The 22727-nt window shown below is 40.2% G+C and overlaps 1 protein-coding gene across 3 annotated transcripts in view; it reads left to right on the top strand.

Annotated features, from left to right (window-relative positions):
• The window catches only part of LOC116995795 (diacylglycerol kinase iota), a 197765-nt gene that overhangs the window by 148722 nt on the left and 26316 nt on the right, over positions 1–22727 (top strand). For all 3 annotated transcript variants that reach the window (XM_033058769.1, XM_033058768.1, XM_033058767.1), the window contains 4 exons: positions 2640–2709; positions 5116–5156; positions 6763–6890; positions 7428–7553. In XM_033058769.1, the coding sequence (XP_032914660.1) occupies positions 2640–2709; positions 5116–5156; positions 6763–6890; positions 7428–7553 (365 nt within the window). The remainder of the gene's footprint in view (positions 1–2639; positions 2710–5115; positions 5157–6762; positions 6891–7427; positions 7554–22727) is intronic.

Raw genomic sequence — 22727 nt, 5'->3', positions numbered from 1 at the left:
GAAAAAAAAGGTGCTTTAGCAGGCCCAACCTCTTAATAATTCTGTACAGGACAGTCATCCACCTTCACCTTACATGATCTTCAGGGTAATTTTTTAGTCCATCCTAAGCATATGTGTATTTTCTTCATGAGATCAATAGGTTTTAGTTTAGGTGGATGGTTCTTAAAATTGGTCTCTTCATGTTTTGCAACTTTATTCTATAATTTTTGCAATACAGAAGTTGTCTTTTCAGTTGGAAGTATCATTCAAGAATGCATATTTCTCTCAGTAAAACAATTCATTGAAGAGTGCTTAAATTAGAAGTAAACTGAGACTAACTACTGACTCCTGAAATTATATGATATTAGCATGGAGACTTGGCACAAACTATGGTCAGTTGATATAGTGCTTAGGGTTACAGGACAAGTTTGCATGGTGTTGATAGCATTTTCCTAGAAATAGCGATGCAAGTCTTGTTGGATGTGCAGGAATGAGTTCACTGAGAAAGAATACAGAGACCAACGTATAGGAACAAATTGTGGTGAAATTGCAGATAATTTTTTGGGGTTAGTCATTACTTGGGTGATACAGAATTACAGTTTCACAAGAATGCCTGTAGATGCACTGGCTGCAGACACTATAAGAAAATGCAATTTGGCATGTTTTCCTTGAGTTGCCTTCTTTATATCAGTTCATGGTTTGTTTCTTTCTTTCCCTAGCCAATGCTAACTTCATATTCTTGACATTTCCATCAATCATTACCCTGGAACTCAGTTTTAGAACAGTGTTAGTGCCTAGAAAATTGACTAATAAACCAGCATGTATGAGTCTGTTTCACTCATTGCAAATTAACCTAAGTGGCTGCTGACTGCTCCATGTGTAGAAAACTGCCTGAGGTAAAATGAAGAGCTGAATCTGTGTGTATGGGGAGATGTACAAGAGAGTGTGAAATGTCAGAAATCAGCTCTATACTTGGCTCCAACCTCTGCAGTTACAGCAGTACATAAATTAGTTGCCTACCTATCTTCTCTAGTGCCCAGCAGTGTGAAATCCCTAACATACCATTCATATTTTATGATGCTACATTTTAAATGCACCCCTCTTTGTTTTGTCTTTGGTACTTATTTGTCTAGTGTTCTTTTTTTTTTTTTTTCCTCTGTGGGTCATTTCTGCAAATTGTCTCATTGGGTTAATTTGAGATTTGTTCCACATTTGTAGATATCCCTCCACATATTACATAAATGGGAAAAAGAGGGGGATAAAGGGCATGAATAGGGTGCTTTAGCTAATGGAACTGTGTTCATAGCTCACTAATAAGGTGTCGTGGGCACTTTTAAGTCTCATACATGCAGTTCTCTGGCATGATTCCTCTGCAGTTCAAAACATAGAGAGTCAGCAGAAATATTAGCAAAACCAAGCGCAAATAAGAAAAAAATATACTAGAGTGTTTTCTCATTCTGTTTTGCTTCTCTGATGAGTTTAGAAAATATTATTCTCGTGGGCCTGAGACTTTGCAAGCTAGTTCTGTAGTTGAACTGTAATGAAGTCTTGGAGGGAGTATGTCACAATGTGCAATTTATGACTTGAGTTGACGTTTACCAGCAGTATTCCTATCTTCATTTCCCCAGAATTTTACTCATTTCTCCTCTTTTTATGAACTTCATTTTAGTACGCACCATTGGATGTTTTCTTTCTTTTCTCCTTTGTGTTGCAATCTCCTCCATTCCACACAGAGTGAACTAAATATTAAGACACATGAAGCTTTGTGCATGTAGATACAACAGTGCCAGCAAGCCTAGTGGATTTCAGAGATTCTTGATTTTTTGACAAACACTCTAGGGGCAGTACAATCAAACCTAAAAATCCCAAAAGTCTGTCTGCCCGTGTTAGACAAAGCTGTATTTTCAATCTGATTCTATGAAATCCCTGAGATGTGTTATTTGCTCCTCATGTATGTTATAGTTCACTTTCTGTTACGCTGTCATTGTCTTCATCTCTGTGATGCACAGAGGCTGGATATCGTAAGCTGTATATGCAAATAAGATTTATGGTATCCAGTAAAACCCTCCCTGTTGCTTTTACTTTTTCTTTTCCTGCCATGTGACTTGGTATACTACTCTGTGGTCTGTTGTCTGAAGGAAGAGTAAAGTTTATTCTTGAACCAACAAGTTCCTGAATTTACAGCATTTACAGATGTACTGATTGTACTGCTAAAGATATGAATAAGGATCGAATCTGTCTCTATCAAAATTGTGTGTGCCAAAGACCCATGCTACTGTGTTTTGCCCTGTGCAAATATATTTGTGTTTAAATGTTATATGCAGCAGATTTATGGAACTGGTTGACCATGCACTGGCAGCATGGAGCAGAGCTATGATCATCCTCTACTCTCTTAGATCCCTTTTGATCCCTTTTGCCTCTCCAGTAAGGGCTAAAAACACATGAGGTAGCCTGTTTGAGTCTTTGATAAGTGCAGGTCAGGAAGAAGGTCTTTATTCTTCCCCAGTAGTTTAATTTGGTTCCTGGTTTATATAGATTTTGCACATTGTGCAGTGTCAGTAACTCAAAATTAAAAAGTCAAAGTCTAAAAAATAGTCCTTTTTTAATGAAGAAACAGTTTGTTGGGTTTTTTAATAATGTAAGTTTCATGCCCTATCCAGGACCAGGAAAGCTCTTTCCCCAGAGTTCTTTCTGTTCAGAGGCTCTCTCCTAGATGGTGCTTCCTAGATGGTAAGTGCATCTCCCTTCTCCCGTGCCTAGCATGCTGCCTGCTTCTGGTGTGCTTTGGAGGATAGTTCTGAGTGTATTACTAGAGAGAGGTAACTGTTCCTTCTTGTTACACTGAGCAGGTAAAAAAGCAGATGAGTGTCCCCCTTTCCCCTCTAAAAAATGAAACAGACCCTTCACCTAACAATCAAAATATCTGCTGTAGCTATTTCCATCCCACAGAGAGGCGTTCCCCTGAGGCAGATTAGAAGCTTGGTTTATCGGTGTCTCTGCTGCAGACAGTCTCTGTGATGAGCAGACTTTATGGCATGCACTGCCCGAGCTCAGAGTGCAGCCAGTTGTGCAATTCACTGCTGCTGGTTAGGTTGAGGTCTTCACCCTGGTTTTTCTGCAGATGCTCTAGTCTTTAGGTACTGCAGTGTTTAGGCAACAGAAAGGTACCTCCCTTTCCTTGTAGCTCTGCACTGAAGAGCTGCACTTGTATTTGACCCAGACTTTATCAAAGCAGATGATTTATCTGGGCTTTACATGAGGCTACAGAGCACAGGAATTAGCAGCTGAAATGGATGGCATCTGCTTTTACAAAAGCTTCAGCATGGGGAGACTTAGAATTTTAATGCTCAAAACAAAACCAAATTCTCCTTGGCAATTTCTAATCACCCTTCCTTGTCTCTCATGAAGGGCATTGATAAAAGCCTTAGTGAGAATCTGCTTGATTTTTGGAGAAAGCTGGATAGATAGATGTGTTCAGTTTTTTGTCTTCAGTGTTTGATATTCCTGTGAAGTGCCAAAACCTTCAATGCTACATCACTGTGCTCTTGTGTCAAAACTGCAGAGTGAATGAACCTGATTTCACTCACCCAAATAAATGCAAAGCAGATACAAAAATCACATCTGATGAAGCACAGTATAGATGATAAATACTTACGAGTTTAGTAATATAAATTATTTGACTATGACAAAATTCATGATGCATGCTTTATTTAGTGAGTTCCCCTATTTTCATGTGTTTTTCATGAGTAGCATAAATTTTCCTTTAACATATTGCTAATTCAGTGTCAGTATCTGTGGCCGAGCATTTGATTTATTTAGAGCTCCCAAGCATGTTATTATTCTTTAGATTCAGAATTTGAATTATCCCATTATACCCATCAAATTCAGTATATGCTTGCTATACTCTTATTGGAAGGAAGCGGCTTTTTCTGTTACCTATTTTAATGTAATCAATTCTTCTTATAGGACTGAAATGCATTTTATGCATTTTAAAAATATTTATTTCAAGTTCATATTTTCAGTGACTACTGTTTCATTATCTCTTATCTTTAAATTCAGTATTTGGGATAGGAATATCACAGAATCGTGGAATGTTAAGGGTTGGAAGGGACCTTAAAGGTCATCTAGACCCAACCCTCACTGCCATGGGCAGGACACTTCTCACTAGACCAGGCTGCTCAAGGTCTTACCTGACCTTGAACAATGCCAGGGCTGGGGCATTCACAAGTTCCCTGGGCAATGTGTTCAACTATCTCACCGCTCTCACAGTAATTCCTTCCTAATATCCAGCCTGAATTTCCCCTTTCTTCAGTTTGTACCCCTTACTCCTTGTCCTGTCACAGTTCACGATGGACAATCTGCCTTCAGCCTCTCTGTAGACCTCTTCAGATGCTGGAGGGTTGCTTTGAGGTCTCCGTGCAACCTTCTGTTTCTCAGGCTGAACAGCCCCTACTTTCTCAGTCTGTATTTGTAAGGGAGGTTCTCCAGTGCCCTTATCAACTTCCTGGCTCTCCTCTGGACTTGCTCTGACAGTTCCAGGTCCTTCTGGTGTTGGGGGCAGCAGAACTGTACAAGAGCAGAGTCGAGGCTGAGAATCCCTTCCCTTGACCTGCTGACCACTTTCCTTTTTACTGAAGCCCAGGACATGGTTGGCTTTCTGGGCTAAAAGTGCACCCAGCTGGCTCATGCTGAGTTTTTCACCAGCCATCACCCCCAAGTCCATCTCTGTAGGGCTGCTCTCAATCCCTTCTCCACCCATCGCTCCTGTGTAGGACACTGCACTTTGTTGAACTCCCTGAGGTTTGCACTGCCCCACTCTCAAGCGTGTCAAGGTGTCCCTGGCTGGAGTTGCTTTCCTCCAGCACATTCCTGCTCCACCAAGGCTGGTGTGAGCAGGGAATTCGCCAAGGGCACACCCTGTCCCTCTGTCCATATCGCTGACAAAGATGTTGGTCACACTGCTAACCTGAGACACACCACTCACATGGACACAAGGAATTAACTCGTGTTCTTGTGGAACCGCTGCGACTTCCCTGACACAGGGGTTGTTTTATGAGGCAGTGGTGTTAGCACAGCCCACCTTGTCCATGCAGTCCTGCTCAGACTATTTTCTGCTGTTGTTTCTCTGTCTTGCAGCAACTTCTGCTGATCGTTTTTATCGCATCGACAGATCTCAGGTAAATCCTTATTTGTTTTTTTTTTTTGTTTCTATAGATTTATTTTTTTTAAGCTACATCAAATGCAGCTTAAAATGAATTATCTACCATTCTTTCTGTGTATTGCAAAATGTTATTCATTATGTTATTCAAAATATGTTATTCATGAGAAGTAGTAAAAAAAATTCTGGGCTGTTTTTTAGTTGATCTAATTCACATTGTTTCACTGAAGTCTTGTATCTGCTGGCCATCTGCCATTCCATTTACTACCAATCTGATGCAGATCAGAATTATCTGCAATTTTTTTCCTTATCAAGTCTTACTAGAGGCATCTGTGTGGCGGCAATATATTTGTATTTATCTTTTCACTGATGTTTTTAGGCACCAACAGTCTTGATCCTGTGTGTATGTGTATGCCATGAAATAGCTATTGAAGTTAAGATGTTGTTACAATTTGAGAATTATGAACAGATATGCATAAAATTTTCACAAGCAACCCAAAAACAGTGTGTATCTCTGCTGGATTCAGACCTGTGGCATAGATCTGACAATCTGAATATATTTTCTAAAAGACACTGAAAATTTTACAGGGCTTTTGTTGTTACTGATTTGTAGCCAGAACAGGCCAATTAGTGACTCGGCATTAAGCGCAAATTGTTGATTTCACACTGAGGTTGTTTGTATCTGGTCCCCTGAGACCTGTGCAAGCTGTTTCTGAATCACATGGACATGTTACTGTTTCTTAGCAAAAGCAGCTGGTGATTTAGCTCAAGCAGAGGAGCTGTGACTTCAGTTCAGAGTTCCCATGTTCAGTGTCTGCATGTAGACACCGTGGGACTTCTTTGCACACAGTCAAATGAATGGTTTGATCTTGTAATCTAACATTGTGAAGGCAAGGGTGAAGAAGATGCTGTTACAGATTAAACTGGGCAATTTGTCTCTGGAGTATTCTAATATTTTGCTAATATTTGACACTGTACTAATGGTCATTTTTAATGCCTACTCCTTCATCCTGTGATTCTCTGGGGGAAAAATTGATACTGTTTGTTGGTCCCAGCACAAAAATAGTTGCAAATTTCTTGCCCATTTCCCTACATCGACAGGCATTCTCACACTCAGTGGATTTTTTTTTAAAGACAATAATCCTTCAGTGTCAATAACAAAAATAAAGGATTGAGAAAGAGAGCTTTGGTAATGGAGATGTGAAAACAGAATGTACAAGTGGCAGAGAGCTGGAAGAGTACACCCAAACAATGAAAAGTTCTGTCAACCATCATCAAAGAAGAGACCTCAGGTGTTGGTCCACGTTTCAAAATGCAAATCTCTGCTTTATGGGTTTCATCAGAATGGCATAGTCATCAGGTAGCAGCCTTTAAAGTGGGGCTGTTAGTCTGCAACTAGCTAGTGGGGAATCTTGTTTGGCTTGAAATCAATGACATATTAATTGGTGATTCTATAGCATTGATTTTAATGTGCGTGTGTATGAGTACACACTTAAATACACAGAATCCCTTGAATATTCTTCAGAGATCCTGACATGCACTCAACTCATTCTAGGGCAGCTGGGTACTCTGAGAGATCAGTGATGCTGCAGGTTCATTATTTGCTGCTTGTGTCACTTCAACAGGAGCATTTGCACTTTGTGACGGAAATTTCGCAGGATGAGATTTTTATTCTGGACCCAGAGATGGTAACCTCTCAGCAGGTGGGGACGCCACCAGGAATGCCTGACCTGGTAGTGGAGCAGGCAGCTGGGTGAGTGCTGCTGGGACATGATTTTCAGCAGTTGTATTAGCGATGGGCATCTCTTTCTGGTCCCCTTCTCTGAAGGCCTGGGAGATGTGGGAGGATGGGTATTAGGTAGGAGCAAATCCAGCTGTGGTAATGACAGGAGGACAGTGGTGTAGCATTTACTCCATTAGGCTTCCTGGAACCCACAGCAACTTCAGCACCTTCTAACCACATCGCACCACTTGACCCTAAATCCTGCCATGAATCTCTAACGATTGAGTTACAAACTTCTCTGCATGGTCAGAGTTCTGACTCCACTGTGTAAGGCCCTGAAGCCTTTTGTGTCCTAAGAAGGGGCATGAAGTGCTTCTGTTTCTTGTCATCCTCTTGACAGATCAGAAATGCTTCCATTCCTGTTCAGGAGCAGCATTGTACTCACAGTGAATGAATCTATTTTAACTTGCTGTGGGCTCAAAATTGCTGGGAACCAGTGGGCATAAGACAGCTTCGAGGTGGAGCACACAAGGGGCATGAATGTCTTTCTTCTCCTTCTGTCCTTAGGATATCGGATTGGTGGAACCCTGCAGTTCGGAAGAGGATGCTGAGTGACAGCAGCCTTGGAAAGATTTCCCCCCACTACGAGGTACCTGACAAACAAAAGGACGCCAGCCAGACACATATGCTGCAGTAAGAGCCCTCTGCATTTCTCTGCTTGATGATGCACTGTCCCTGTCACCACAGACAACCCCTAATGTCTCCTTTAAGCTTAACTAATTGTGCCAACATGCTGAAATTACAAATACTTTTTGCTACATCTCTTTTGCTTCTCCCTTCTGTTCTTCCTCTTTGTCCATTATGTTATGTTCTTGCCTTTGTTTCATTCTCTGTGGCACCCTCCCCTCTTAATAAACCTAAATCCAAGTTTTTGAAAGAAAATACCTTATTTTGGATGTCTGAAGCTCCAGCCAGGAAAATCTTCTTGGCAACTGGTTGGTTAAAAGTCAAAGCATTCACCCTCAAGGAAGCTCTGCTGCAAGGTGATAAAGCAGAAATCTCTAGAACTGCTGCTTGCTATCAGAGATGTAGGAAATGGTTTTCATATAATCTTGAACCATGTAGGATGGCTATACAGTGGTTTTCTTTTTGATAATTTCCCCATAAAAGAAATTTTTACCTTAGTAAAAATTAGTACTATCTACTATATTCTGATTTTTTTTTGTTAGAAATTTTTCTCAACTTTTTGATTATTTCACTTTAGATTTTCAAAACCATCAGTGGATCACTACCAAAAATTATGTGGGAAACATCTGTCACAACTGTATTGCTGGCTTTGTTATTTGTGTTTTGTGGCTCTATTCCCCCCATCCCCCAAGTATATAATGCATAATTGTGTTTCTAGTTCTACTATATCAGCAACTCTAAGGGCAGGTTTTAAAACTTAGTATAGAAAAATCAGGAATAGTGTTAATGTGGCCTTTTTTCAAATTTTTCTTTTCTGGGAGGATGTGTGTGGGAGGGAGCTGCAAGGCACAGGAGCCTATAGCTCCAGGACAGGTGCAGTGTGGATGGCAGACTGTCTAGCCATGAGGCTACCAACTGGAAACTTTCCAGCTACCTGGAGACTGCTGTCAGGAGGAGATACCATGGCAAGAAAGGGTCATCAAGGTAGCACTGCCAGCAGAAAATTGCCTGGTTTTCTCCCTGGAGAATTCTGGATCAGTTCTTTATATTCTTTGCAAAGTGAAGAATGATGTATTCAGGTTCATTTTTCCATAGATTGGAATGGCAGGGCCAAAAATCTGAAGCTGGCAAAGCTGTGAGAAAAATGATGCTTAGATAGTTTTAGGCAGTGTGCAGAGATGGTGAGAACATGTGGACTAATTTCTTATTGATAAGAAGAATGATTTTGTTTACATCAGCATGACTGGAAATGTTTGCTTAGCTGTAACAATTACATTTGGTAGATTTATTAAGAACAAAGTAAGCTAGTAGCATCGCTCAGAGTAAAGTGTTCCTGTCACTGCCTAGTATGAGGAATTTTTTTCTTCACAGTTTCTCTAAACTTTAATTGTTTCAGCTGAAATTTTTCATGCTAAGATTCAGTCTATGACTGATTCTTTTTCTTTCAGCAAAAACTTTAACAAACAGACAGTTCTTTCTGAAGACAAGATTTGTGGGAAACGTGCTCCTTTAAACGGCCTTATTTCAAATAAATAAATCCAGTGGCTCTTTTCCAAGATGTGTTAGTGCTGGTAGTGGAATGAACCCCATTGCAATGAAATTTTGGATGCATGACATTTAGTAAAATGTCATCATAATACCAGGGAGATGCCTTTTGCTGTCATGAAAATTACCCCTGAATGCCCTGCTGATGAGCTTGTTTATGCACTTTGGAAACTCCTCAGATTTGAGAGCTCTCCTTTCAAAATTTTCTGTCTGTACATGCAGTTATGCTCCTCTGTGCTTAATTCACGTTGTAGATCTGCCCACAGGGCTGAGGGAAGTGGGGCTGTGCTGCTCATTAGCTGCTCTCCAGCAGCAAGGAGAAAAGGGATGCAGTAGCCATGGTCAGATGGAGATGGTCAGGAGAAGGTGTGTGAAGGAACAAGGAAAAGAAGTTGCAGGAGCCAAAGGAGTAGAAGCAAAAAGGGAGCATGTGAAGGAACCTGGGGAGCAGGGTTAAAGGATGGGATCTGTTCAGGGTGCAGAGGATAACCAGGGTCTGTTGAGTCAAAATGGGAATAGTGAAAAGGAGGAGAGCATGGAGTCCATATAGGGAAGAGAAGAATGACAGGCCAGGGGCATGGGGAAAGGGTCTGTGGCTGTTTCTCTCCAGATCACAAAATTCTGGATTCATGCAGGTTATTACACAGGTGGGCAAGCTCTGAAATATGTTTAGACACTGCCTTGCTTGCTACCAAGGTGGAAGGTGTATGGAAAATGAATCAGGGAACCACAGTGGAGACAGTAAGGTAATAAATTTAAGATAGCTGAATGATGCTCTGTGGGACTGGCTTCTCTTTTCAGCATCCATGACAGAATTTCTAAATGGTGAAGATTTACAGCAGACTTTTTGCAAGTGGCCGGTTAACCATGGGCTCCTCATTCTGTGTATGTCCACTATGAAGTAGGTTTGGTTACTGGGAGGCCACTACAGGGAGCGTTTGAAAGAGTGTGGAGGGCTGGAAACTAAGATATAGGATTTCTCTTGCCTCAGGTTGTGTTACTAAAATGAATGAAAAGTTTGTGTCTGCTTTCCCAGCTGCAAAATACAGATAATATTGCAACCTCACCTTAAAGGAGCACAGTGAGGGTAAATTTCATGGTCAATGAGAAACCTAGATGCTATGGGGGAGACTATCAGAGATGCTTAGCAGGACATTAATCATTTTGCATTCTGTGCACAGTTATGGCAGTGTGGAAGAAATAAATCATGAGGCTGTGCAGTGGATATATGGGAGGATATCGTGCAGATTTCTAGTTAAACACTGAGGCAAGAGTCCAGTAGAAGAAAATAGAAAAAGGGAATGTGACTAAAAGTTGTCATAACATCTGAGTGCAACAGGGTTGCAGTATGATATGAGATCCCAAATTTCCAAGCTTCTGGATATTTGACTTACCAATCTAAAAAAATCTCTCTAACATGGCGCTTTAAAGAAAAAAATATATGCTTTAGAAAGCACTATTATATTTTGACAACTGAAGTTGCTCACAGGTTTTTTTGCAGAGATTTGTCCCTTCAGAAATTATTTTTCAATTAGAACTTGAAAAAAGGATTTCAGCAAAATTCCTAAAGAAGAATATGCACACAGAGCTCTCATGGATCTTCTGAGAGTCATCAGCATCCAATGTTTTTTATCTAGTCAGAAATATTGTACAGCTCAAAATGCATTATCCTATAGCCTAGGGCAAATGACAGGGGACTTAGTGTGAAAGTGTCATGTTGATTCACTGGGAGTGCTTTCTCAGTAGTCATTTTTCTCCTAAACAGGGTGTGACCACAGCTGGTCATAAAATAGCTGCAGGATGCTTAGAGTGTGTCTGTCATCACTATATGTACACATATAGATGTGTGTATACACATACATATACATATATATAACGTCTTTAAGATTAAGTAATTATTTCTGACAAGTGAGGAATGTAAGTAAAAATTTCAAAAGTGAATGATCCCTTATATAATTTAAATAAATGAAAGCAGAGAACAAAATATGTGATCTAAAAGTTATTACAATGTTAGGTGTTGCTTTTGATCAGAAGCTTGTTTGGTTAAAGCATAGTGTGAATATAATGGTTTTGAGGCAGGAGTCTTTCTGAGAGAAAAATTATACTTTTGTTTCCAATTAACTGAACTTCATGTTATTTTCAGGTAGCTGTTGTTTAATAGTATTTCATGTTTTGTTCTTTATTTGATCTCTCTTTGATCTGTGATGGATTGGACAGGATATGAAACAGTGTCTCGATGCAGTAACCAGGAGCTGGGGGAGATTATAGTTTGATAGGAGCATCAATTAGTGTGAACATTGCATTAAAAAGCCACATTGGGAAGACAATTTACTAGGACTAGAGGTGCTTGTTCTTGAAAAAAGGATAAATATTCTGGTCTGACTGCACTGATACAGGTAATTGGACCCTTCCTTTGTACATGAGTGGGTTCATTCTGTGATTAAATGGTACAGTGAGATTCAGAAGACCTCACAGCCTGCTGTATATTGTTGGCCATATATTTCTCTTCTTAGTTGTTTGTCACCCTGTTACATGATCAGAGCTGGAAAATTCAATAAAATAAAACCCCCAACACCATACAAAAATGAAAAGGTGACTATATCTTGGTAGAGGTTTAATCTATATCTTTTAATTGAAGTCATTAATTTTCCCACTATTGGGGGCAGTAGCCAGCACTTTTCTAGCATCTGTCCAGCTGTGATGGTAATGTGTTTCCCAAGCTGCTGGCTGCAGTTTCTGAATCAAGTGCATGGCTTGTGAAGGATGGGTGAAGGTTGGCCAGGATGCCATCTGGTCTAGTCAGGGAGAGGAAATAAAAACGCCTGTAGGTGCTGGAAGATGGCAGCCCTTTCCACTAAATAGACATTAATTAGCTAGTAATATCATCCAGACATTGCTTTATGAAGCAATAATAACCTAGTTTCTCAGAGGGAAGAATAAAAAAGATAAATGACAAGTGTTTAACTCAGCCACAAGAATCTGATCGTTGCCCAGGAAATCCATGTGACAATGCAGATGCTACAAGGTGGTTTAGGGTATTTTTTAAAGATAAATCTTTGTGTATTACAAGATGAAAAGAACATTAGGGATACACATTTGCATGTAGAAAGGAGCAAGAATGCTCATTTAGAGAAAGTTTAGAAAATAGAAAGAGATTATTCAGAACATGCTAGGCCAGAACTGCTTAGTGGCAGTGACTCTCTAAAATTTCAAATGTTGGGAAGGACTTGAGAAATGCAAGGGTTTGCCTGAAAAATATTGCATTGGAAAACTCAGCATCAACTCCTAAATAGGCAGAGTAGTCTACCCTGGTGTTTTTGATAGCAAAATCTGAATTAATTTTCAGGTTCAGATTTAGTTCAAGCTGTATTTATAAAATTACACTGCAAGAGTGAAGTGCGTATGTCTTAATCAGGTATTTTCACGTCAGTAAGAATTGCTTTCTATTTTACAGATGAGGCTCCATGAGTACTGACTGCTTCAAACAAATCTTATTTTAGTGAAGGCATAAATCACCATTACCTTTACTGTACACTCCTTTGTAGTCCTTATAATAGATCTTGAATATTACAGAGTGCAATGTCTATTTTTTGCTCAAATCTCCCTTTTCTTTCTCTTCTATTGTCTTGGACACTTTTACAAATAGCTTGTAAGAGATCTTTCTCACTACCTAAAAGTGGAGCATGAGAGATTTGCCTGAAACAACTCAGCTTCTCGTTGGGAAAGTGATGTCCAAAAGGTGGGGTTGTAACTGGAAAGGAAGAAGTAGACTCAAAGAATAGGGAAAGTGCTGTAAAGAGGACTTAGAATTATTCAGAAGAAGGTAAACATGGATTATATAGGTAAAGAATTTTGAAGAAGCAAAGAAAAATAAATTATAAGAATACAGCAGATGAATAAGAAATTGTTTGGAGGGAAAGCAAGTTCCCTGCATGAGACTGAGTGTGAATAAAGTGATGCATTTTGATGCAACTGTCCTGTATTTTTAAAACTTTTGCTATTTGATAGCATGATGCAGTCACAATACTTAAAATTTTATACACATCCCGGATAGAAGCTACAATTTATCCACCGTTAGGCAAACCTTCCTTCAGTTCCTCTATGACATAAATCTTCCTTTACCCCCACTTATGAATAATTCTTTGACAAGGATGGCACCTGTTAATATTTTTAGTCTAGTGCACAGGTGTGGTAAACAATTTCACGTATTTTAAGCTTCTGTTGTGAATATAATTTCTCTATATACATCAAGTTCTTAGCCATGTTCATTGTTTTGGGAGATTCTCAGAGGGGGAAAATGCAAGAATTATTCAGGGACTCCTGGCCATTTCTGATTAGTAGACACATCTTGACTCAGCTGTAGAAGAAAGGCAGAGTTGTGAGAGGAAAACAATGCTAAAATGAGAGAGAATGGAGAGGAATGTTCATATTAAAATACCTTTGCAAAGACTGGCCTGCATGAGATATGCTCTTGATTTATCCTGAGTGGGTGAAACATGAGAACATATGCTCTCAACTCAGGATTCAAGAGGCTTTGGGCTACTTCAACTGGAGTGGTGCCATCTCACAGATGGTTCTGGGCATGGCAAGATCCTGGCATTAAGTTCTGATGTCTGAAGGCACAAAAGCAGGACAAAGGAAAGTGTTGCCATATACAAGCCCTGCTAGGTCAGGAGGATGAGCCATGGCTTTGTGGTGTGTCATGCACTGGACCTGAGGGACCTTTGCAAACGATGAGAATCAGGTGGTTCTGGAAACTATTCGACACAAACTTTCAGCAATTTCTGGTGTTACCTTTAGGTTATTGCATACGGGCAAAACCTTATTTAATCATCTCTTCTGTTTTGGTTAGTAGAATTTTTATGTCACTAATGTCAAGTAGTGGCTTATCTGCAGAGAACTGGGTTGTAGAAAATTCATGGGTTTTACTTCTTAAAATTTTCTGCAACAGTCATTAGTAATTGGTACTTGCACATTATCCTGACAACCCCAGCCCAGTAATACTGAGCTGTAAGACACAGCTTTTGCTTCTGCTCTTGTCAATCATAATTGGGAAAAGAAGAAATCAGAATTTTGTTTAGATTTGTATGTCTGTAACCTTATTTATGTATGTGAATGCAATGCAAAGAGTGTGTGTTTTCTTCAAGAATGAAGTCCCCAGACTTTGCTGTTGAGGCAAGGGGTTTTAATAGCAGTAGGCACATGTGAGGTGGGTTTGTGCATCCACCCTTTGATAGATGGCAGAAATGGAGCACATCATGTACTGGATCCTGTACAGTGTTTTTTCTTTTCCTCATCAGTATTTATTACCAACGCATTTTATCATTCAGCATTTAGCTCCCCAGACTGGATTGGGTGGGATTTTAGCTTCCTCTTTTCTCACCAACCTGCCCCCTCTTAATGACTTCTGTGGCATTTCAACACCTGATGCATAGCTGAGGAAATTCACCCTGCTGACAAATTATTTTGACAGACAGTGGAATGCAAAACACTCCCACACATGATGAGACTACAAATTGGCTTCTTTAGAGAGATCTGGCTTCTTGACTGGCATCCCACTTTCCAAAAGGGAAAGGCAAGCAGTCCAGCTCTCCTCCTCTCCTTAGGGCAACTTCAAACAACAGAATGCACATGTACTTACCAAAGGAGCCATCTTACCTCAATGCTGAAAAGTCAACTACTGCCTAGCTTGAAAATGCCTTCTGAATATTTTCCAGTAAACAAAGGAGCAAAGCCAGGTTTTCTACATGGAATTTAAGTTTTTATTTTGGAGTGTATTTAAAGGACAAAAAGTGATATTGTCAAAATAGAGATAGCTGGGCACCTTGGTTTCCTTTAAGAAGTTTGCCATAACAACTATTAATCTGCTTTCCACTCTCTGGCTGATAGCCAAGACTGAAGCAGTAGAGTCTCTTTTCTCCTTCTTTTAAACAACTGTCTTATTTTCCCCCTTTGTTTCTATCCTTGCCTGCCTACTTCAGTCCTTGGTTTGCAAAGCAGAATCTTCTATGGGAAGTAAAACAGCTTTACAGCAAAGAAGACAGGAATATTTCAAGAGAATAACTTCTCACAATCTCATTTTCTTTTTGTCTAGGTAAAAGAAAATTACATTTGATAATTTGATTTTTAGGACCTACTGCTTTCCCTGCAAGCATTGGACAGGTGGTAACTGTACCTGGGAGGAGCAGGGTAGCAAGAGTGGATCTGACAATGCCACTGTAGAATGTGAATATCCTTGTCTCCCGCTTCATGGACTGGAAACAACAGACCTACAGTCCACAATGATGTTAAAAGTCCTGGAAAAGGGAGTAGATAGGTTTAGTGGGATGATAAAGGATGATTGACAGAAAGATATATTCTTCTGGGTGTACTTTAGGCACTGTTATAAATATAAACCAAATATTCTCCAGCCAATCAAGGGTGGAAAAGTTGTGTACCTTGGAGTTTTCAACATGTATGTCTGTATTTATGTGTACTTACTCATTTGTAAGAGTTGAAGGAAGAAAAACCCAACCAAAACAACAAAAACCAAAACCCAAACCTCCCAGTCCTAGTTTTCTGGGCATTGCACAGGAATAGCAAGCCTGTGTCCGTGCCATAAGGAGCTGCCATCTGCTTGGAGAGGAGGCTGGTTCTTAATGTGTTCTCACTCAGTACCAAGCTGTCTTATCAAAGCCAAAACTGAGCTTCAGAGCCCGGGGAAGAAACACAGTCCTGTACATATATTACACACACATTGGGCTGCATACTGTGTTCAAGCTTTCACACCTGGACATCTCATTATATGCATTCAGGCTGTATTTCTATTCCTGTTCATATCCCTAAGTTCTGGTTTAACAGGCTTTCAAAGAGAATAGAGGTGTAGTTTGGTAAAATAGCTGCTCTAAACTATTGTGCAGAAGTACTACTTCGCCTGAGTTGACTGTGTTAAACTCAAAAAAGCCAAACCTTTTAATAATTCTTCAGATATCTTCATGTTTGTATTTCTGCTGTGGCTGAAAACTGGGAAATGTGAAAAACATCATGTGACAAAAAGCTAAAGACAAAGGATAGTTGTGTGAAAATAGGTAATCCTTTGAGGTTTGCAATGAAATATTTTAGACTTGCAAAGATTAATGTTTGGGTGAGGCTGGGAACAATATTCTGACATGAGCCTTCACTTAACTCATGGAACAAAAGGGAGATTCTTCACTGGGGCTACTTGGAAAATTAATTGTTTCCCAGGATGTGTGTCTTGGCATGGCTGCTCTGCGGGGAGCTGCCCTTTCTCTTGCATGTCTAGTGTGAGTGTCCGAGTCTCCTGGCTCTGGGCTTATGTGTCAGGGTGTAGGAGGCGCGGTGCATTTTTAACACACCTGCCAAAGGACTTGGGTGAGCAGAGAAACTTTTGGAAGCTTAAAAACATTCAATTTGTCCCTGCTTGCCTGCTGCTCCTCTGCACTAGGAAAGGACCACTAAAACCCACAGCTTTGTCTTGGTAGTTGAAACAGAGAGCGTTTAGCAGCGCTGGCACAGAGGTGTGTGCAAGGAGGGAAATACAAGGGGAGCAAGACCAAAACACAGAGCCTTGCTGAGCTTCTGGCAGTGCTGATGCCTATGGGCAAGCAGGGACAGATGGGCCTGGCTAAATTATGCCAAGAGCTGAAATCAGAGAACCAGATGTGGCTTGGAGCCAGCGTAACCCTGACTCCTGGTTTCCTGTTTCTGTGCCAGACATCTAAAAGTGCAGCACAAAAGCTGTATCTGAAACCCCCAACAGAAGTTTTATTCTCCATCAATTAGTCTATAGCAGGGGTGTAAACAGCTCAGCAGTTCTGCTCTGCCTAGGATCTGTGTGTTATGCATATTAACTAGGGTTATTCTTTAATATTTAGATTATTTTTTAAAAGATGGCAGGAAAGTGAGGGTTTCTTAGTGCTTAGCATTTGTGAAAATCAGGCCATTTCTTTAACATAATTGCAAGAATCTGTTTATGAGGGATTCTTGTGTTTCAGGAACAAAATTCTGTTTCTCAAAAGTGACTGGTCTGCATTGTTGTAACAAACTCACCATTTAGGGTAGCTTCTGGATTATTTAGAAACCCAAAGTGGCCTGAAATTATCTAGGTAGTATCTCAAGACACCAAGCAACTGATGTGCTTCACCTCCATCTAGCCTGAGGGCCAAGTGGAGATGTGTCTTATGAACAGGTTATACCTGAGGTGCCCAAAATTGGGCTGTCATGGCATCATGCTTAGCAAAACAATTTCTTTCTCTGGGTTAAATAAAAGTTGAAGTCTTAACAAAGTGGCCTCTGCTTTAATCTTTTCCTGGAATTAAGTAAAAGTGCACTGATTTGTTGTTGAGGAAATGACAGATGTTTTGTTACCTAACAGATAGGCTTGAAATTTCATGCAGAATGCTAAGGAAGTGCATAAATGTAGCCATGTTCCAGGTCTTAATAACGACCTGTGTCAAACAACATCCAGTCCCTTGACATCCAGGTTGTTGTTTCACTACAGCATTATGTGGCATGCTTAAATCTCAATTTCTATAGGTCAGTGAGGATTTTTAAGATTTAATTAAAATCTGGAAATGGAAGAAGAGCATTTCAAAGAAGTTGGGATAAGGCCCTTTTCAAAATAATTTTCTTGCATTCCATTGAGATATTTTGGTGCCATGTGATGATAAGAAAAAGAAATGCCAGGTATTTATAAAAAGAAAAACCAGAAAACCAAATCCAAACAAACTGTGACTAATCTACTGTGATCTTGCTGCTCATTTGGAAATACCTTCTTTTTCAAGTAAACACCAAGCCAGCTTGCTCAGGTCATGTTTTGAGGTGGAGCTATCTTATCCAAGATGAACTTAATAGAACATTTCTCTATCTTTCTTCTCCTTTTAAAAAATTAACGATAAGCATGTTTGGGTTTGTATCTGATTTTGCAGTAAAATCCTCTATTCCCTTTTTAAGCAGCAATTCCCAGACAACTCCTCTGGGTGTCAGTACAGCTTCAGGGATGGCTGCATTGTGGTGTTACAAGTCTTCATTAAAACATTCCACAGTGGACAGAGCAATGGTAAGAGAGAAAAAGTTAAGTGGTATTGAAAAAAGATGTGTGACAATATAGGGGACACTGACATACCTAAGACTCAGCATGGAATACATCTGAGCTGCCCTTGTTTCCCTGAGAAGCACAATTTCTTTCCTTTATGCTGGACTGCATGTGAACAGCCTGAGGCAGTGGTTGCTGTGCAGGTAGAGATGGAGACTGCTGAAGGAAGTTAGAGATGCTGGAATTAGTATTGGTCTTGTCCTTCAGCAGCATTAGGAAAGAATAATCTCTCTAGTGTTTGTCACTAGATTGTCATTGCAGATTACAGGATATGTCCAAACAGATTCCTTCAAACTAATAAGTAACTTGAATGGAATTTCTTAGATTCTGGGGCTTTGCTGGCCAGCATTTTCCCATGGATGTGAGACAGTATGGCCATTGTCTATGAGAAATATTTGAGAGGTAAGAATGACAGGAAAAATGGGGTAGTAAAGGCAGAAAGTTCTGTAGAGAGACTTAAAGAATTGCAGAAAAACTTGAGTTGGGAAGGACTCTGTATGTCATCTAATGCAAATCTTCAGAATAGATCCAGCTAGATGAAGTTCAGAGCCTTTTTCAAATTAGTTTTGAACATCTGAAAAACTGGAGATTCAACAGTCTCTTTACACAGTGTGTTCTTCTCTTTGATCATCCACGTGGTAAATTTTTTTTCTCCTAACATCCCATCTGAATTTCCCATGTGCCAGCTTGTGACTGTTGCTTCCTTCTTCAGGCAGACTCTGTCTTCTCTATCCTTTCCTATTAAGTAGTTGAAGGCAGCAATTCAATTTTGCCCAAACCTTCTCTTCTTACTGAACGAACCCAGCCTCCACAGCCTGTCCTCCTATGCCTACACCACCTCTGCAGCCCTTTCTGGAACTCAGTCCAATTTGTCAGGGCCTGTCTTGTTTCCAAGTCTCACAAGCACTGACTAGAGGGTCAAAACCCACTTCCATTTACTTTATGGCTCTGCTCTAGCAAATACAGCTCAGTGTGTCATTGGCCCTTTCTATCACAGGGAGCTCTGCTGACAGATGTTCAACTTGTACTCTGCTAACATCAGGCACTCGTTCTGAAAAGCTGTTCTCAGGTGTTAGACCCCCCCAGCCTGTCTTGTTTCATGGGTTTACTCCCCTGAGGTGCAGGACTTTGCATTTACCTATGCTGAACTTGCTGTACTTCTCCAGCCTCTGATGGTCACTCTGATCTGGGCATGTAGAGAGTCAAAGTGAAAGTGTGGGGAAGCTCTCAGAAATTCTTAGATTTTTATTTTTCATCAAGTGCCATGGCAGAAAAGCATTATCTGGTCAGGGACCAGGAAAGCAAGCAGTTCTGCTTTCCTACTCGTAAAATGATGTACTGTTTGCGGCTGGGACTGCAAGGGACTCACAGTTACAGAGGTATTTATATAAATTGCTGAGTGAGAGGGTTTCCTCACATATATTTTAAAAATACTTGATATGCTAAAATTTTTCTTCATTTGCAATCAGGAGATATGTGAATAAATCCCAACAAGGATGCCACTTTTGATTTTTAAGAGATGCACTGGCAAAATGAGAAGGAATGGGTTTAACTTGACAGCTCTTCCTCTCCCCTCATCACAGGTAGCTGTTAGACTGAATTAGAAAGTTTGTAGAAATATATACCTTAAGCAGGAAAAAAGATTTAATGGTCATAAGCCCCAGTAGAATTGCTGCATTGAGATTGTTATTTGGCCTTTAAATATTTAATGGCTGGTTTTAAATAGGCCTGGTGCAGATGGTTTCTGCTACAGGTTTATTGATTAAAATAGCTGCTTTACATCAGCTCCAAGTTTGTTTCTCCAGAGGCTTTTGTCTTCATGAATAATGTACTCATTTGCTGAAATTTTATTATAATTAATCTCCTGGAGTCTGGCTGTGTATCTCTAGGTTCCTTAGTCTCAGTTGACCAGGCTCAAAATTGTGACATTCCCTGCACTTCCCTCCTCAGAAATGAATATTCCTTCTTCTGCCCACCTAGTGCTGAACAAACCTGGTGTTTGCACATTGGGGAGTGCACTTGGAAACAGCTCTGACAGTTTTGCTCGTTGAGAGAGGCTTGTGTGGTACTGAAGACTGCCTTGGCTATACTGAGGATTAGATTTCTGCAGCAATTCATTCAATCCCTGCAAGAGTGGGTGGAAAAAATCCAGTGAGCTTTGGATCAGACAGTGAACTTGGAGGCCTGTTGCAGTTTTAGGTGGGCAGGTCTCATGCCTTCAATATTGTAAGTATACCAATTTGCTGGATCCATCTAGTGTGTGCATGATCAGGCCTTTTTTACATCATTTTTATACCTTTTTAATACATTTCTAAATATGTGTACCTGGATTTCTGGAATATGCTTATGGGTTTCATGTAAAGCCCAAAGGGTATTGCTTTGCCACTGTGCAACTGGAGAACACTGCTGCAGGACCTGTAAGAAAGGAGGGCTATGAGCAGCATGGAAAGCAAACAGAGGTGATAAGACCTTTCTTGACAATGTACTTTTCCTCCTCCTCTCTTCTGATCCTCTACCCTATCACAGAAACATGTCTTTGCTCGAAGTATCTGCTGCAACAATAGATACTTGTAAAACCAGAGCAGGAGGAAAGTCAGATTGAAACCTTTGGTGAAAATATGTGAAATCAGGCTCCCCAGTTTCAGTTATGCATGGGAAAATGGTAGAAGAGATAATTGAATCTCATTAGTCTGGAGATGTAGCCAGTCCCAGATAATGTGGCCTGCCTTTACTCTCTTGGGGAGATGGTGGCCCCTTCTTTCTATAAGTTAATCTTACACCAAGGTACAACCAGAAGAAAAACCCAGCTGATGTATGTATATGTGTGTGTGTGTGTATATATATATATATACATATAAGAAAAAAGTTATTCCATTCTGAAATGGCCAAGAACAGGATGTTGAAGTGCCTGAACCTTTTCCTGAAGATTTTTTCTCTTTTGTTTAACCAAATGAAAATCTCTTCAAGATGTCATTTGGCAAAGTGTTTTGACCCAGGTGAGGCCACAGCTCTTGACAGCATATTAGTTTTTCTGAAGTATCTCTGACTTGTCTTTAATTTTTTTTAAGGCATGGAGGCTGTGAAGATGATAACTTGCTTCTTTAGGACAGTAAAACACATAGCCAAGATCGTATTGGGAGGGTAGCTGACACTAGACATATGGTTCCTGTGTGGATGTTAGCAGATAAGAATCCTTCCTTCTTGGAACACCTGTCTGGTGACCAGTGCTGCCTCAGTATATCTCTCACACTTCTTACAGACCTGAGAGAAAGATGTGTGACCGGAAATATGAGCATCTACTGGATTTTTTTTCCTGTCAGGAAAGCCCCCTGTGGCTGAGGAGTGAGTGGATGTGGTTTAGAGCAGGTCATTAGGCTTTCTCTCTTTCCTCCCTTAGAGCCTGTCATAAGCATGGGGTGGACGAGTCCGTGTATAAAATGCCCCATTTTAGTTAGTGTGAAGGTTTCCACAGTCTCTACCTACTTCCATCATTGCTACAAACAAGAATCCCCATGGTGTCATTAGGACAGGACTTGAGCAGTTGGGAAAGCCTCCCCCTTGCTAAATTGTATTGTCCGGAATTGTAGGAGGATGCTGAAAGTCCTCTCCACTCTTTGCCAAAATACTTTGTGTCAGTAGTGGAACAAAGGAAGCCCAGTTTATTGTGGTTGAGCCCTTGGTATCTCCAGTGGTGGAAAATCTCATTGAGGCTTTTCCTGTGGCTGGGATATTCAAAACCTTTCTTTGTGACATCAGAAAAGTTGAGCTTATGCTATTTTGTTTCCTGCTGTGTGAAAGCAGGAATTGGCTCTCTGTCAATTAACAAGGGATGAAATGAGCCAACAAGCTCAGTTTATCAGGGTGAGACAGAGGTGCATAAGTACACATCAAGATACTGATATGAAGCTGGTGAAACTGATATAAATAAGGTTATATGAACCTTATTTTCTCAGGATACCAGGCTACACAGTTATTTGATGGATCCTTTCAAATAAAAGCACTGATAGTAGCATCAGTAGTGGTGCTAAATTTCTTGCAAACTGTATTTGAGGCATGCAACAAAGCAAAAAGATGGTAATATTTTGAAAAATATGTAATAATTTTAGGCACACAAAGTATGCATAAACATATTTTTCATCCTTCCCTTCAATCAATGTTTTAATTTAGAAGTCATTGGTATTGTAATAGTGTCTCTTCTGCTGTTGATGCTTTAAGGAACTGATGACATCTGTTTTACCAAGCATAAAGAAGAGCCAAATTATAAGATAATCGGCTTTGTTTATTTTATTGTTTCAGATAAAGAACTGAAAGGTGATGAAACTGGGCAATTAAGAAACAAAACAAAGGAATAAATTCTGCTGAGGCAGTGGAATACTGCATTAGCAATGAGTGGAGAGTCAGGATACGTGAGCCAAGGAACCTTGCACAACTCTTGCATGTAAAAATATTTTCAAGTATTTAAACACTGTCACCTCTTGATATGACCCATTTGGCATTGTTTAACCTTGTAGAAAATGCAGTGGGTTTTGATCTTCAGACTG

The sequence above is a fragment of the Catharus ustulatus genome, chromosome 4 (assembly GCF_009819885.2).
Source record: "Catharus ustulatus isolate bCatUst1 chromosome 4, bCatUst1.pri.v2, whole genome shotgun sequence".
NCBI classification, from domain to species: Eukaryota; Metazoa; Chordata; class Aves; order Passeriformes; family Turdidae; genus Catharus; species Catharus ustulatus.
The sequence above is the reverse complement of the archived record's forward strand: the minus strand, read 5'-3'. Positions and strand labels throughout refer to the sequence as shown.